Source organism: Carica papaya, chromosome 5 (genome assembly GCF_054855325.1).
Source record: "Carica papaya isolate Zhongbai chromosome 5, ASM5485532v1, whole genome shotgun sequence".
Taxonomy (NCBI): Eukaryota; Viridiplantae; Streptophyta; class Magnoliopsida; order Brassicales; family Caricaceae; genus Carica; species Carica papaya.
This window is the reverse complement of record NC_142313.1, coordinates 2197287-2214169: the sequence shown is the minus strand read 5'-3', so window position 1 is coordinate 2214169 and position 16883 is coordinate 2197287. Positions and strand designations below refer to the sequence as shown.

The 16883-nt window shown below is 37.3% G+C and overlaps 1 protein-coding gene across 8 annotated transcripts; it reads right to left on the bottom strand.

Moving 5' to 3' along the window:
* Positions 1-105: 105 nt before the first annotated feature.
* LOC110821215 (uncharacterized) lies at positions 106-11807 on the bottom strand. Of its 8 annotated transcripts, XM_088220664.1 has the most exons (12): positions 11660-11766; positions 11523-11572; positions 10431-10612; positions 9542-10067; positions 8911-9061; positions 6561-6671; positions 5185-5563; positions 4176-4418; positions 3855-3924; positions 3575-3753; positions 1031-1100; positions 106-522 (listed from the first exon to the last, which is right to left on the bottom strand). In XM_088220664.1, the coding sequence occupies exons 3-12, from the start codon at positions 10566-10568 to the stop codon at positions 365-367; spliced, it is 2025 nt and encodes a 674-aa protein (XP_088076790.1). In that variant the 5' UTR covers positions 10569-10612; positions 11523-11572; positions 11660-11766; the 3' UTR covers positions 106-364. The 8 variants fall into 8 exon arrangements, with proteins under 8 accessions (XP_088076790.1, XP_088076789.1, XP_088076792.1 ...); XM_088220663.1 differs by lacking the exon at positions 11523-11572 and having other exon boundaries at positions 11660-11807; XM_088220666.1 differs by lacking the exon at positions 11523-11572 and having other exon boundaries at positions 1031-1097; positions 11660-11807.
* Positions 11808-16883: the final 5076 nt, after the last annotated feature.

Below are 16883 nucleotides of genomic sequence, written 5' to 3'. Positions count from 1 at the left end.
AAGAAAATATAATCGGGTTATATTGTGTTAGTTTTATTTATAATTATGTAGGAAGCCAACTTTTATAACCTTTTGACAGATTCTTACTGTAATTAATTAAAGAAATTAAAAATATATCCTATGGATAAAATTGATTTCTTCTATATGTAATATACAGTCTATGTCTCTGTACCACTTCAACCATGGAGTGGAACATACAAAATATTTCCTTTATACCGACTATTCCTTTCCCTAGATTGCACCAAAACCTTCAACTGTATCATCTGAGCTTTTACTGAAATTGCCCTTTCACCCTCCGTTACCTACATGAAACGGTTAAAGAAACCTTTTAAGATCTATCTCTAATTAATGTCAGATTTCTGCTTCACCAAATGTGTTTAGTTGACTGGCCAAAACCCCGCAACTTGACCAACATCTGTGCTGCCGCTGATTCCCTTGCCTCCCGGGGACTCGATCCTTGGTCACCGCAAATAGAATAATCAAAATCCAACCCTTTTAGTCTCACTTCAGCTTTGTATCCACCTAGAAAGAGGGTTAGTCAGTTTCAAAGTACTATATATGTGTATCTGTGTTGATGTAAATACAAGACACCAGAGGCGTACTGTTTTATTACAAAATAAATTCACAGAACTAGTCAAAATACCGATAATATCCCAAAGTTCATTACACGGGATGACATATAAACAAAATATACAAGTTCTAGAAGCAGTGATCTCCAATCTTATCAAAAAGAGAGTAAAATGGCTAAAAAATTCTTCTGTTTCTTTCTTTTTTAACCCAAATGATCCATAAATTAGTATAAAGCATCAGGGATACAAGATTCTTGTGAGCTGGGAACACCTATAGGTTTGCCAGTCCTCAAGCAATGCAAGAATTGTCTATATATAACAATATGCCATATGGATGAAAAAGAGTTAGAAAAGGCTTAGAGTGGAAAGCCGAATATTATTACACGTGTTTAGTTGCAGCTATCCCATTAGAAGCATATTACAACACGTATTTAATAACGGATTCAATTCTGATATCTTACCATCTGATGGAAAAGGATGATAAGTCGGTAATACCCAATTGTTCTCATCACATATAGCATCCAGTTCCTGCTGAATGGAAAAAAGAGAGAGAAGCAAAGTGAAATCAAGGGTGTATCACCATAGGAAGTTGTAGCAGTTGCTCAAATCAAGCACACATTGTTGGAAACTGCACTCTGTTAGCATTTCATGATTTTTCTTTTTTTGTTTTTGAACTCTTTCGAGAGAAAAGAAGGGAAATGCATCACAAGCAATGGGTGGAACCCACATCCAAGAGAATTTTATGATAATTGGACAATGAAGCAGAGTGTGGCTATAACATCCAACACAGCCTCCATTTTCATTTTTGGGAGACACGCAAGTTTCTCACCCCACTTCGTCAAGGAACCCTTGATTATTTGCCATATTTCATGCATTTTAATACCCTCACATTTCAAGAAAGCTTATTATCATTTAAAAGGACGAGAAAAGACATCCTCTCCACCCCTGGGATCCCTGACATTTTAGCACCTCTATCTCACGAGAAGCTAGTGTTCTTATACCCCCTCTCCCGCACTCTTATCTCTACTAAGAGCTTACGAGGAGCATCTCATCATATGAACAGCTCAAAGGACTATTTCTCAGGCCCCATAAAACTAACTCCAAGTAACATGTTAATCTTTTGCAGTTTGCACACTGCTCAGAATCAATCCTAACTTGTAACTCAAACCTCTCATGTCCACCTTTATGTAGGATGCCAACCTTGTCATTTGATGAAAGCTCCAACCTGGCACTCCTACCCACCTGACCGCTAGCTTTCTCACTCAGGACGCTTGGCTGAATGGAAGAATTGACTATCTAAGTCAAAATCAACTGGTCAAAAGATTGCCTTTTCTCATCAGATCTTAGCCAAGTAAAAGAACAGTCAGATCTTGGTCCAAGTAGGATAACAACCTGAGGAGAGAATCATCTCAAAAGTTGATTCTGACATCAACTCCGAGCTGGCACCATCCTCTTCAGCAACATCTAGCAACTTCCACTCCTATCCCAAAGTAGCTGCACACTCTTGCCTGGCCCAGAACAAATTCCAAAAAAGAACAAATTCCAAAAAAGAACAAATTCCAAAGAAGATAGTTTAAGGCCTAAAAGAAATCCCAAAGCACAAGCCTCAAGTCCTTCACAAGAATTATCCATAAGTTTTATCAGTTTATTTAGCTTGAGGCTCACGATTTTGGGCCTTGACATTGAAATTCCCTGCTTGGCTGGGGCCTAAATATATATGTCTCTTTCTGTACAAGGAAGAGCTTGGCGGTAGGCTCGTTAGGCTTCATCTGGTCAAGCCCATGACCACCATTTACTCTTCCCTTCTTATTTCTTGGCAGGTCAAACTGGTTTTGAAATTTGAATTGTTCCAAGCCCTTCTAACTATGATTTGTAGGCCAAAAATTGTAAAGCAACCACTTATTTGTGAGGCTAAAAAATGCCCAGTTTAACCATGAGCCCGATCCCAAAGATTGGCCATGGACTGGCTGTGCCCTCTGATTATCATATTTCCTACAGGACACGCTAACTCATGCCGCATACAACTTTAAAGTAACATCTCTCCACCTCCACGTTTTCTTTTCTGTCTAGATCCAACTTGCAAATTCTCCCCCCTCCCGGTTCCCCCACCAGGAAAGGCCCCCACTAGCCAGCGTTCCTTGTACTCTAAACATACACAAGGTTTGAAGAATCATCGAAGAACAGACTATTTTGCCATTTCTATGAGATGGAATAAGTCATGAGACCTCCACTTCTAACAACAACAGAAAACTTCCTCTCAACATCCAATAATGAACTTTATAAAATAAGAGGCATGGTAATACCAACCAGGCCAGAATGGTCCAAACATGTGGTAAGTAGCAACTCTGCAAACACAATCTCTTGCTAGGACTTCTTTAGATCCCTGCCTTCCATGTATAAGTTGCTATAGAATCTATACAAGCCTCGAAAAGATCCAGATGTGTCAATCCAGTTGGACCTCTTTATCTTGGTCTTTCTCTTACCTCTGTTAACACAATATTAACTTGAGGCCAAACAGCCCATAATCGTGGGAGCAGCACACCATAGCTGACATCCCTGATATCAACTCAAAATGTTCCCCGCTGAAAGAGTTCTGCACATAAGAGCTTTAATGCTTGAAGATAAACTATGTATCTCTCTCTTGTTGGACATTTTTGTCATTACCAAATATGAAATATGTGTACAACAAAAATGATGTGTGCCCTATACGCCAATATTCACAGTACTCCAAAGCAGGAAGAAATAAGTGCAAGCTAAGAAAGATAAAACACTTTTTTTTCTCTACTTATTTATAATCTCTTGAAAACAAATTGAGGCAAAGAAAAAGAGTATTTCTCCAATATTCCAGTCGCAGCTAAACAATATCCTTGATGATTAAGATGGTGATTTCCCAAGTTGCCTAAAATATGTGGACAAATGTAGTATGATCAACACTGACAAAAACTCCTAAGACTCTAAGGAAGGAAGGATAAATCTAAAGAACTTGAATCCAACTACCTCCTCACCTGACATGGATTTTGCATATTGAGTACAGCTTCTGACAACCTCCTTACTTTGGTAGATCGAGACACATACTTATCTAGAGAACGGTGTATACTTGTATCCTCGGTAACAATTCCTAAGAATTTATCATTGAAACCTTCTACAATAGATTCTATCTTTACTGCCGAGTCCTCTTCACCACCTGTAATATTCCAACAAGACCACAAAAGTTATATCATTTTGCTCAAGATAAAAGCATAGAATTCAAATAGAAAGATAAAAAGAGGGGGAAAGGAAGCATACCATTCAAGATTATCTGGATATTTTTATCACATTTTGCAATCTCATCTTCAATGCTGCGTTGCTGAAGAATCTGAAGAGAAACAGAAATACAAAGTGAATTTCCCAAGTTCTCTCACAGGTATTAGCTCTTTGGTAAGTAAAAAGAAGTTAAAAGAAACTACGTGCTTATGGTGAAATATGACATGGAAACATGAACAGTGCAACCACTATCTTACTGAACCATTTGAGAGCTCATAGATGTAACTATTGGGAACAATCAATGTGATACAATCATTTCGCGCCAACATACGGCATGTTTTAGTAAAAAGCTAAAAGACATACCAGTTTCTTCTTCTTAGCAACAAGAGCTCTCAGTGCCGTTTCAGACAATTCCGCTGAGGAAAGGGTGGCTTGTAGTCTGTTAGGACCATTGGAACTGGATTGATAAGTGACCACTGCACAATTACCCTTGGGGACACCATTTTGATCTGAGGAGACATGTTCATATATCACTTCCCTGCTTCCAATTTCTTGATCTCTGCAATCAGCAATGCAGGGCCTCATCCTTGAGTAAACCATATTTACCTACATAACCAACGTAGCAGTAATAAGATTTATTGTTAATTTAAAAAATAAAAATCAAACAGTAAATGTTATGGTCCCTACTGGTGAATCGTGCTATGGGTCTTTAAACATAGAAATAAGTAGAAGATTGAATATTTTCTGAGTTTTTCTTCCTTTGCCTATTTTGGAATTTTAACAAGGTCTCTTTAAGAGAGAATCCTTCGGTCTATAAGAAAGTAATAATATTTCAGGAAATACTTCATTGATAACTCTGTCCCAAACAGATGGCAACATTATTACAAGACAAAGATAGCTATCCTGGAAGTTATTTCCAGAATTTTATCCTAACTACCCTCTTGTCTTTATCCTAGATTTGTTCCTACATAAACATTCTTATTTAACACTAAAACTACCCGCATAATATAAATTGACAGCATAACATAATAAGCATATAATAATTCACATAGTTTTCTTCCTCCTTTGGTACACTTTATCAAAAGGTGTAATCTGATTTTTGGAGTCCTCGCCAGTAAAGCAAGTAAGAAACCAGCTTCCAGGACTCTTCTCCAGACTAAGAAACTTTGAGCTTTGCAAACTACATATGGTCATCTACATGCAGAGAAGAAAACTTTTATTCAAAGGTTCTTTCTAGTGATTATTATGATTTTAACTTGATGAGGACGGCAGTGATATGCTCAATTAAATAATAGTTATGAACCTCATATCAATATAAGAAAAAAGAGACAGCATGGGAAGAAGAAGACAATGATAAGAACAACTAAATAACCTTAGCCTTTACATTGCTTGTTGCAGCATTTAAATCATCCTCCATACAAGGGCCAATCCCTTCTAACTTGTCTGTCTGAACTTGTTTAGCAACATTCTTGCATATATCAACATTTTGCAAGGGGGCCATGGAAGTGCCATCCAAATTCATGTCATGAGACTTGTTCAAATCACTGGAGAAACTATTAATGGCACATCCGTTGTTATCATTCTTCTTCAGTCTGTCAATGTCAAGGCTGCTCCTAAGACCATCAACTAAAGATCCGTCTCTACAATTTTCAAGCCCTGACTGATCATATTTTTCTGTCCTCTTCAAAGAATCTTCAAACCCAGTCCCTGATTTTAATCTTTGCACTGGAGAACCATTAAAAGACATTTCTCTGCAATGGAAAAGGAACAGTGACATGCCCGAGGTGGAATGAAGCATTTTCAAGTCAACAAGAAAAAAAAAACAAAAGTGGACATGCCCGACCTTAATTGAAGAAGATTTGGACCCAAAATCCATTGCTATCTGATATAACCTAGTTCAGTCATAAACACCCTACAAAAAAAAAACAAAAGTGGACATGCCCAACCTTAATTGAAGAAGATTTGGACCCAAAATCCATTGCTATCTGATATAACCTAGTTCAATCATAAAGACCCAATTGTGTGCTTTCTCTAAAAAGATCATTTCAGTTATGTTTTCTCATAATTCCAAATCCCATAGTCACTTGTTTCTTTACTACAAAGAGGCTTAGAGACTTAAAGCTAGGCTCTTTGACATCATTGGTTCTCTTTAGCTGTCTTTCCCTTCTTTAGAAATCTTCATTTTCTCCTCTATACATGGAGAGAAACTTCGTTAAATTGGGGGTGCTGTGGCTAGTAAGGAGTGCAAGAGCACTTAAAAGCCTCTTTCCAATCCCCCCAAATGCTCTGGGATAGACTGGTTTTTCTGTTATCACTTGGGATTAAGGTTCACGGTATCTTTTGGGGTGTCTCTTTGGCAATATACAAAGAGATTGCACAACTATGTTCTATCAAATATTCATATCCTTGATCAAAAGGCAAAAGCAAAATATATTAAAGAGTACAACTTGAAAGATGTTCCATATTGGCCCAGATCCTGTATAACAGCTGCATACTATTTACAGGTAGTATTCTCTCCTAGGATAAAACTTGGGGTGCATCCAAAAATAGAGAAATGTAGATCCTAGTAATATCACTATTAATATTCATGAAACTACATATAACAGTTTAGAAAACAGAGTTTAGCATGAATAATAAGTTTTGTTAAAAAGCAAAAGGTCTTAATATCACAGTTTAGCATGTCAAAATTTGATAAGTTCCACAAATATAATGCAAATTTTATTTTAAAAAAGGAAAACAACTGCAAACCTCGATAGCCAGTCTGACAGAATCCCAGAATATGGAAGAAGATGGAAGTATTCGACAACTGGAGTAACTGTGCACAGGCCAGAACTCTTTTGGACCAGAGGACCCAGCAAGCTGCTCAAATTGGAAGACAAGACAATCCGTCATGTACTCATAGTTCACAGAAGTAATAAAATCAAATCTCATTCTAACCACTTTAATCCTCAAGATTTTTTCAGATAAAAAACATTTATATTACGTATATGGCACCAAGGGGGTGCCGCCCCTATACAAAATATCTATATGTCAGTTAGTCCATCAAAAACCCTCCCAAAATCATCCCATCCATGTACATCATGACCCAGAATACCACTATAATCCTCAAGATGCCCATCAAACATGTCAAAATCCTTTGAAAGTCCATCTTACTGGGGTTTCAATATAAGTGCATCCCCCTTGTAGCAAGAGCAAACTAATGCTTCCTCACTACTTTACACCAAATGCCAATGGTAGTTTCTCAATTCTCCTATCGTGACTGCTATTTAAGAAGCTAAGGATCTTAACAAATTGAGCACTGAAGAACTCTTGGGATCACTTCTCACTACAACAGAGGATGAGAAATTCTCCAAAACATATTAAAAGAGAAAAAGGAAAAAACTCAATACAAAAGGCATCTACTTAACCTCTTGGCAAAATAGCTAAAGAGGCACTCTTAAAACTCATGAACCTTCGCCCTAGGAGACCTTCGTTGGAAATCCCTAAATGGGTAAGTCTCAGCGCCTTCCTTCTGGTTCCTCTTTTCCCCCAGCCTGTTGCTTCTCACAGCCTCCTTTTACTTTCTCTATGTCACTTTCTCAGTTAGCCCGAATCATCTTATTTCTCAAGTGTGTATCCTCTTTTTTTCTCCCCTCTTTTCCTATCAGGCTAGGAGTCCTGACCTTCAGTTCTACTTCCATTCAGGTTCAGCTTTATACCAATCAAAAGCAAACTCACTGAAAAAGAAGAACCATCAAAACAAGTGAGCTAACCCTAGTTATCATGGCAAAGATGGTCCAAAAGGATTTGATTCTCACCATGATGCAAACATTTCACTTAGTTTTTCAATATGACCATAACAAAGCAAAAGATTCCATACTCGCAATACTACAGTGTCCCTCCATCCCACCAAAAATATAAGGATATAAAGACAGCAATTCCAGAGGTCAAAAAAATAAATTAGTTTATGATTTCCTACTATTCATCAATATCACAGTGGTAGTACACCCCATATAGTTTCAAATGTGCTTAGTTTCCGTTATCAAGACGACACATAAATATTCTAGCCTAAGGTTATACCTGGAGCAGTGACAGATGTTCTGCATGGTGACTAACCAACAAGAAAAAAAATTGTTTTTTAATATTAACTGCCATGGTGTAGTACATTTCTAGGGGATAGAGAAAACACACAACAAACTCGTAAATATTCTGTGTCTGACTATTTTTACTTGATGAATAATAATCTTGTCCAGGATAATTTAATCACACAAGAAATCTAGTGAAAGGACACAAAAAAAAAAAAAATTAGGGAGTTTGAGATTGCTGAACAAAATATGCTTAAAGCAGTAAATAAAACCCTAGGTGCAAACTCAGAAAGACAACTACTTACATGTTCAGAAAGAAATGCCTTTTAAGAACCCAAAAAAATGCTTATTGTGAAAAATAAGTATTTATGGTGCTCCTTTGCAAAGAAAATAAATATATGAGAGTAAATACACAAAGAAAATATTAAGAAAATAAATATTCGATGTCAATACTGAAAAAATTTGGGAAGAGATACTTATTTTTTTATTTACTTAGCAGTTAATAAGTGCCCTCAGCATGCAATACCAATAGGTAAATTTTGAACATAATGCTTAAAACTATTTAAGAACAACCCAATATCCACTTGAAAAAGAAAAAATTATAAGCAACCTAATATGCAATAACTCTGAACTAAGAGGCTAATAGGATAGTCAAACTCAATATCACAAAAATACTCAACCTAATAAGCACTTACTATTTGCAAGTTAACTCACACGGGCAGTTTTCCTCTTCATCATCCATTAGTATGAAAAAAAACAAAAAATCTATGCGAATCCAACATGCATGTGAGGTTGGTAGCCATTTAACTAACAATCTCAAATGGTGATCTTAAGTTGGCTTCCCAATATAATTGCAGAAGATCTAAAACGTGATTTTTTTTCTGGATCTTCAGAAACTACCTAAATTTTAGGCTCCAAATGTGTCCCATTTCTGCTAAGCAGTTTACATATGGACTCTGTCAAGCTGATTGAGTTCAGTGAATTAGCAAGTGGGAGAGGGAGGAGGGAAATATCACTTCTAGCTGTAAACAAACCTGTGAATAGCATCTGTGATGGGAATTTGAATACGCTCATCATTCTTTCGTGGGATGTACTGCATAATGTAAAAGCGAACAGCTGTCTTTTCTTTACTTAGAGAGTATACAACATGGCCCTCCATTATGATAAGATCATTTCGATCAATTCCTATTCCATTTACAAAAACCAAGCCCAACAAGAAACACAAAACTAGAATCAGAAAATTTATAATTATTCTAAAAGCCATTCCACCATAGAAGCTCACACCACAGAACAAGAAAAAAATTGTAAAATAGTAAATAATTACAAGGCACTCTTGAAACAAAAGTACCATTTAGAACTAGTAAAACATAAAGCAAAACAAAGACCAAAACATCACCCTAGATAACAGTCTCTTCAATTAGCAAAAATTCTAGCTTTAAGTTATTAAAGCAAACCCTGGAAGCCAAGTACATTGAAATTCACAACCACAAAGCTTTAAAGGGTAAACTCCTAACAAATTTTATCACTAGTATTCACAACTTTTATCACACAGCATAAAAGACCATTTATGCTTGTGCAATAAAAGAGCATTAGATTGATGTAAATTTCGTATGGTTTATAACTTTATTCACCTATAGACAAGAAAGATACTGGTAGGACAGCAACCTGTTGCTTTCTTGATTGCTAAAAATGCAAGCTGCTGAAAGGCATCCTCGTTAGCAACCAATTCATCTCTCACAGATTTTGTACTGATTCTTTTCTTTTTGTTAATATGTGTTCCATCCAATTTAGCTTCTGAGTTGGAATCAAACACATAAGTATCCTCTTCAATGAGACTCCATATTCCCAGAGTGATAGTACCAAACTGCAAATAGCAATTCTCCTTCTTTGAGTCAACTAGAAAAACTGTAACTTTTGAAATTGGCCATCCCTCTATGCTTCGAATATCTTTTAACCCCTCTAAACTTGTGCATATATTACACGCATCCATGACCGTTTGCTCCATTACTGATAGCTGCTTTTCAGGTTCATCAAACACAGGACCGATGGATCTAAGCATGAACTTCATATACGATAACAAACTTGGTTTTAAAATCCCTGCTAACTTGCAAAATGACTCAAAATCCAGATATTCCAAATGCGGATATTCTCTCCGGTGGTAATAATTATATAGCAACACGGCAGCGTGTACCTGGAGGATATTGACAGCAAAAGCAATAATTAAAGGACAAAAATAACTATTTAAGTTTCAATCATGTCAACGTGGATGCATCTACAAAAGTTATTTCTCAGCTGAGAATTACAGAAACGTAACCGGTGTACAGTTATAGATTATTTTTATTAAAAATCTCGTAATCTGTTTCAATCAAACAGAATCCCACAACCAATACAACTGGAATCATAAAAATACAAATGGAAATTTCATAACAAGAAACTTAGATTTTCTTTGTTAACATATCCAAAAATATAACTACTTCAAGCAAAAAGTATCCACAACAGCAATTATGGACAGAATGAAATTTAATATGGTTCAGTGTACACTAAGGAGAAGAACCTGTTTTGCAACTGATTCTTGTTGAGAAATAGATGGAGTATGCCTCAGAGAGGATTTCACCGGCAGCAAGGGATCAACCAAGTATTCTAATAATGCACAAAGTGTGTCTTCTGTTGGACATGCATTTGATGCATCCATGATCTCTTAAGTCTTTCCAATATTCTTTATTCTGAAAGTTGTTCCTTTATGAAAAATAGACCATGGTTGAGATAATCGTTCCTGATTCTCATAGTACCACAATCTTTAACAAACAGTATATTATCTATTAACAAACTTGAAAAAACATAGATGGAGGGGGAAAACAGACCCCATTCATGCAAGAAACACATATTTAGTGGAGAAAGTCGTTAGTTTACATTTAAATATACTTGAGTGACAGGAATAGAGAAATATAAATCATGAAATGCCCTGGAAAATATAGAAAAAATCACAATTGAAAAGTATAACAATAGCAGTCAGTTTGGTCTCTAACACATCATAGCACCTAAAAAAGGTTCATGCAATGCTTACCCGTATCTATGAAATGATAACTGAGGTTAATAGTATAAACAAATGAAATATGTAGATGAACATAAAACATATTCTTACATGTTTTCAAGCAGATAGAAAAAACGAAAGTTTAATTACACAATGGAATTAGAATCAATCATAAACATAAAATATGAAATGGACGCATTAGGAAGAATAAACTATAAACACGTGAGAATAATAAGATATCACACAACTGAGAATTCTAATCAAAGTCCTAGATAGTCCACTGTCCAGGCAACCTACTAATTTCAAACTAAACTCTCCTTAATCCAAAGTAAAATTCCTTATCTTTTCCTATCCTCTATTTACGATATATCAACACCTTTATATCAATCTCGGTCAACGTAATATGAATCTCAGCTATCTTCACCAAAAAAAAAAAAAAAAAAAAAAAATTATTTCTTCCGCATAAATTCAGTTTTCTTTTTCATATACATTAAAGCGACAACTTATGTCAAAAAAACATATACATTAAAACTGTAGCGGAAGGCAACTAAAACATTAAACTTCCGCTGTAAATGGAAAATTAATCAAAACGATCATAAATATTCTAAAACATACAGATTTGACGTGAAACAAGGACGAGGAATCCCTAAATTTCATCCGAAAGCCTAAACCGTACAGCAAGAGTAAGTAACTGAGCAAATATCCAAAATGCCTAAAGAAACGCTTAGTTTTACAGTAAGTTTGTGTATTACCTTTTTCAAATCAGGAGAAAATGGAGGTTTCTTCCTGAAAACTCTCTTACATACATACAGTCATGCACTATGCAGAGCCTGCAACTCCAGTAAAACGCAAAATGTGCCATTCGGCGTGAAGGAGAATACAAAGGGCCGAAAGGCGGCAATGAGTAACAGACCCTTTTCGTGGGCCGTTAGGCCCAGAGTTTGAAAATAAAAGCTTTTTTTTTTCTTTTTTTTTTAAATAAAAGCATATTTTAAATTAAATTATTATTACTATTATTTTAAACTATTTATATTTTAAAAAATTACCAAGTGTGAATATTTTTTAAAATATTTATTTATAAATATATTATTTTTATAAATAAATCTTTTATTTTTTATATATATGTTTATTATTATATTATTTTTATGAATAAATTTTTATTATTTTTTAATATAATATAATATAATATATATATAAAATTTATGTTAATTAATAACCAAAATTAATTATCCAGTACAGTAGATATAACCGTTGAGTCAAACCCTATTTATTGTGGAATTTTAATATTTGACTGTTATTATTATGATTTTTAATTATTTTATTAATTAAAATAAATATTTTTCGTACGATATTATTTTTTTAAAAAATAAATACATTAACTTATAAAAATATCTAATGTTTCATATGAAATATTATAATTTAGACAATAAATTAGGGGTAAAAAAAATTGATCGATAAATATTTTTTGTTCTTATCATAAGATCGTGTGATTAAATTTATAAGTATTTAGTAAATAAATATTTATATTTTAAGAATAATTAAAAATATAAAATATTCACTTGAAACACGAAAACGTAACTGAATTTGTCATAATTACTGTTCGGAATAGAGTGGAAGAAGAGAGGATATTATTGAACAAGAAAAATAACTAAATGATTTCGAAAGAATTAAATGATGAGGCGTACGATATCTCATGTATTATTTTGTAGGGTGACAACAAGAGTGATTTATCTGTCAACTTTTTCACTATCACTTTCAAAAAGATCAAATCCTACGTTATGTAAAATTATTATAATACGATTAACTTTTGAATTTGAAACTACTGTTTCAATTGAAATCACAAATCCTAAGTGTTTGGAATGGACAAAATTTTATATTTGCAAAAAACAAAAAAAAATTTGTAACGCCCGGAAAGAAATTGGGGAAAAAAAAAAAGCCACGTCAGCAGACCCAGTCAGCAGTCCTGGCCAACCAGGACCTGCCACATGGCAAAACCACGTCGACCGGGGACGGGCCACGTCGGCGATCCGCGTACACGCGATCGGACGGCCCAGATCAAGCGTGCGCACGGACGGCCCAGATGCAATCGCACGGACGGCCCATATTCAATCAAAAACGGACGGCCCAGATTAAATCAAAATGGACGGCTGAGATCAAAAGGCAAAATGGTATAAATAGAACCCCCACACCAGACCACAAAACCCTAGCCGCCTGCCCTCGCCGGAGAAGACGAACCAGAAGCCGGCCGCCGCCACCCGCCACCGCACCGGGGAGATTTCCGACCGCCGATCGAGGTAAATTTCATAACCCCGACTCGTTTTTCCACGCTGATTTCCCCTGTGGCCAAATTGGAGCCAAAATCCCGGCCAAACGGCTGGAAAACACGGCCGAAACCCAGCGGCGCCGCCGCACCCCTCCTCGGTTTTTGCCTCCGATGAGGCCCTTCCCGGCCTCCGTTTGATGCAATTTTTATATCACCGTGATCACCAATCTTTTCTCTACAGGTTGACCAGAGCCGAATCACCAAAACATGAACCTCGCCGGAGAGCCGCCGCACCCGAGAGCACCGCCGCCGAACCGTAGGGTTGTTTTATCGCAGGGACCAATGCGAGTGTGGCCGAATTCGGCCGGAAACGGCCGAAAACGGCCAACCCGAGGCGAATCTCCGCCGCTTGCGGCGGCGCCATTGCCGGAGCACGACGGAGCCGCCGTGCCGGAAATGCGATATTGGCCAAAAGGGGCCTTGGGCCTAATTTGAAATTTTTTGGAATACGTGCAGGTACCGTTAGTGCGTTTCAGTTTCCCGGAAAAAATTCAGGGAAAATTGGGGACAGCCTGTAGGCGCACTGTGAAGCCGTGTTCGGACCCCTCACCCTATTTCCTATCACGGTATTAAAGTTCAATAATGATAAAACGGTATTTCTTGAATCAACGAATGTGTGAAATTGCTTAAGGTCGCTAATGGAGCCTGAGTATAGTGTGTTTGTCGGTTAACTGTGATTTGACATGTTTTACAGTTTTAAATGCAGTATGAGGTTTGATGTTTTCATTTTATAGTTTCGTGTGCATATTTTACTATTTTATTGACTATAGGTTGAATGATTGAGATACCGATGCTGTATGTTGTCTTGTTTGGCATAAATTACTATTTTGCTTGTTTGCGTGTGAATTGATGATGCTGACTGAGGAGAAGGGGAATGAAAGGTTATGTAAATTGATAATTGTATAATGTGATCAGCCTGACTAGATATCCTGGGAGATGGTGGACGGACCGGGTCCGTAGGGGACCCTACCGGGATTCGGGTCTCTCATATCGGACGGGGTATGGAGACTGTATGTGTTTTGGCGCCCATACCGGACGGGGTATGGGGACGGCCCGTTTCACCCTCATACCGGACGGGGTATTGAGGTTTATAGTTTTGGCGACCATACCGGACGGGGTATGGGGACGGCCCTGAAATCTGATTACAAGTATTAAGGGTTCACGGGTAGCGGGACCCCTATGGATCCCCATGGATACTAGTAGGCTGGAAAATGAGAAAAATATGTTGTGTAATGATTGAATTACAAAATGCGTGATAAGTACTATGTTACACAGTAAACCTCAATACCCCGTCCGGTATGAGGGTGAAACGGGCCGTCCACATACCCCGTCCGGTATGGGCGCCAAAACACATTAGATCTCCATACCCCGTCCGGTATGAGAGACAACAATCCCGGTAGGGTCCCCTACGGACCCGGTCCGTCCACCATCTCCCAGGATATCTAGTCAGGCTGAGCACATCATACAATTATCAATCTACACAATCTTTCATTCTCATTTTCCTCAGTCAGCATCATCAATTCACATTTAAACAGGTAAAGCAGTAATTTATGCCAAACAGACAACATACAACATCGGTATCTCAGTCATTCAACCCATAATCAATAAAACAGTAAAATATGCACACGAAACTATAAAATAAAAACATTAAATCTCTTACTGCATTTAAAACTGTAAAACAGGCCAAATCACAGTTAACCGACAAACACACTAGACTCGGGCTCTATTAGCGACCTTAAGCAATTTTACACATTCGTTGATTCAAGAAATACCGTTTTATCATTATTGAACTTTAATACCGTGATAGAAAATAGGGTGAGGGGTCCTTACTCATTTAGGGGTCCGAACACGGCTTCACAGTGCGCCTACAAGCTGTCCCCAATTTTTCCTGAATTTTTTCCGGGGAACTGAAACGCACTAACGGTACTTGCACGTGTTCCAAAAAATCTCAAATTAGGTCCAAGGACCCTTTTGGCCAATATCGCATTTTCGGCACGGCGGCTCCGCCGTGCTCCGGCGACGGCGCCGCCGCTTGCGGCGGCGATTCGCCTCGGGTTGGCCGTTTTTGGCCGTTTCCGGCCGAATTCGGCCACACTCGCATTGGTCCCTGCGATAAAACAACCCTACGGCCCTCGGGGGGCCAAAAAATTACGGAAAACTGAAGCTTACCGGCGGTGGTGCTCTCGGGTGCGGCAGCTCTCCGGTGAGGTTCGTGTTTTGGTGATTCGGCTCCGGTCAACCTCGATCGGCGGTCGGAAATCTCCCCGGTACGGTGGCGGGTGGCAGCGGCCGGCTTCTGGTTCGTCTTCTCCGGCGAGGGCAGGCGGCTAGGGTTTTGTGGTCTGGTGTGGGGGTTCTATTTATACCCTTTTGTCTTTTGATCTCAGCCGTCCATTTTGATTTAATCTGGGCCGTCCGTTTTTGATTGAATCTGGGCTGTCCGTGCGATTGCATCTGGGCCGTCCGTGCGCACGCTTGATCTGGGCCGTCCGATCGCGTGTACGCGGATCGCCAACGTGGCTCGTCCCCGGTCGATGTGATTTTGCCATGTGGCAGGTCCTGGTTGGCCAGGACTGCTGACTGGGTCTGCTGACGTGGCGCTTTTTTTTTTCCCCATTTTTTTCCGGGCGTTACATATTATACTTGAATTTTTGTATGCCGAGTTAAGTTATTTCCTTACATATAAATATTTTATATTGAAATACGTTAATTACAACATAAAAAATTTAATTTTTTTAAAAAACAAATTAGATTGAATTGATAGCCGATGAAATGAAAAAGTTAGAATCGAAATACATCAAAATTCTTTTTTAAAAATTTGTAAATTAAAAGTTTAATAAAAATAAAAATTATATTTTATATTCTATTTTTATGTATTTATTATAAATTATTTTATTTTACTGTATCAAACATTTATTTGTCATATCGAAATTATAAAATACATATTTTTAATTTAAATATTTAGAAGCATATACATTACTATATTAAAAAAAATCTTATTAAAATTATGATACAAATTTAAATTAATAGTTTTCGTGATATTATTATATGACTTGAAATTTTAAATTTGCAGTTAGGATAATGTTTAATATTATATTAAGTGTATCGATAGAATTATATCGAAGAAATTAAAATTTATTATAATTTAAATAAAAAATTATTTTTTAAATAACTATAATTGATTAATTAATATTCATTTAATTTTTTTTTTCTTTTGAGGAAGAATATCGGATTCCAATCAAGACAAGGTAGAACTTTCAGGGTGACGTAATCCGACAGAACCCGCCCGACTCCGACAACGAAGCGGGAGATAGATATTCCTAGGAATGGGACCCACTTCCAGTTAACGTGCGAGAGAAACATCCGGGCGCGTCTCGCCACGCGTGTCATTTGTTATATAAACGCACAGTCTTCCCGTAAGCTCGACCTCTTTTGACTACCGACTTAAGAGAACCAGAGAGTAACTCGTGTGCTCCAATGGCGCCAGGCAGACAGTGAGAGAGAAATACTCCATGAAAAGCGACTGACTAGTGCTCTTTGTATTTTCGTTTTCGCTTTCAGGTCTCTGGTAGTAATTGGTGAAGGAGAGGGACGATTATCGGTGGCGGAGGAGGAAGGTGACGGTCTCATTATCGGCTTTTGAAAATTTAAAA

Bases quoted from the DNA above. Each gene is read 5' to 3' on its own strand.
- LOC110821215 (XM_088220663.1), bottom strand. From the start codon at position 10,568: ATGGATGCATCAAATGCATGTCCAACAGAAGACACACTTTGTGCATTA. The intron at 9,062-9,541 runs GTTGCTGTCCTA...TAAATGGAATAG, and splicing joins AGCAATCAAGAAAGCAACAG to GAATTGATCGAAATGATCTT. The intron at 3,925-4,175 runs GTATGTCTTTTA...GTTTCTCTTCAG, and splicing joins TTGCTAAGAAGAAGAAACTG to ATTCTTCAGCAACGCAGCAT.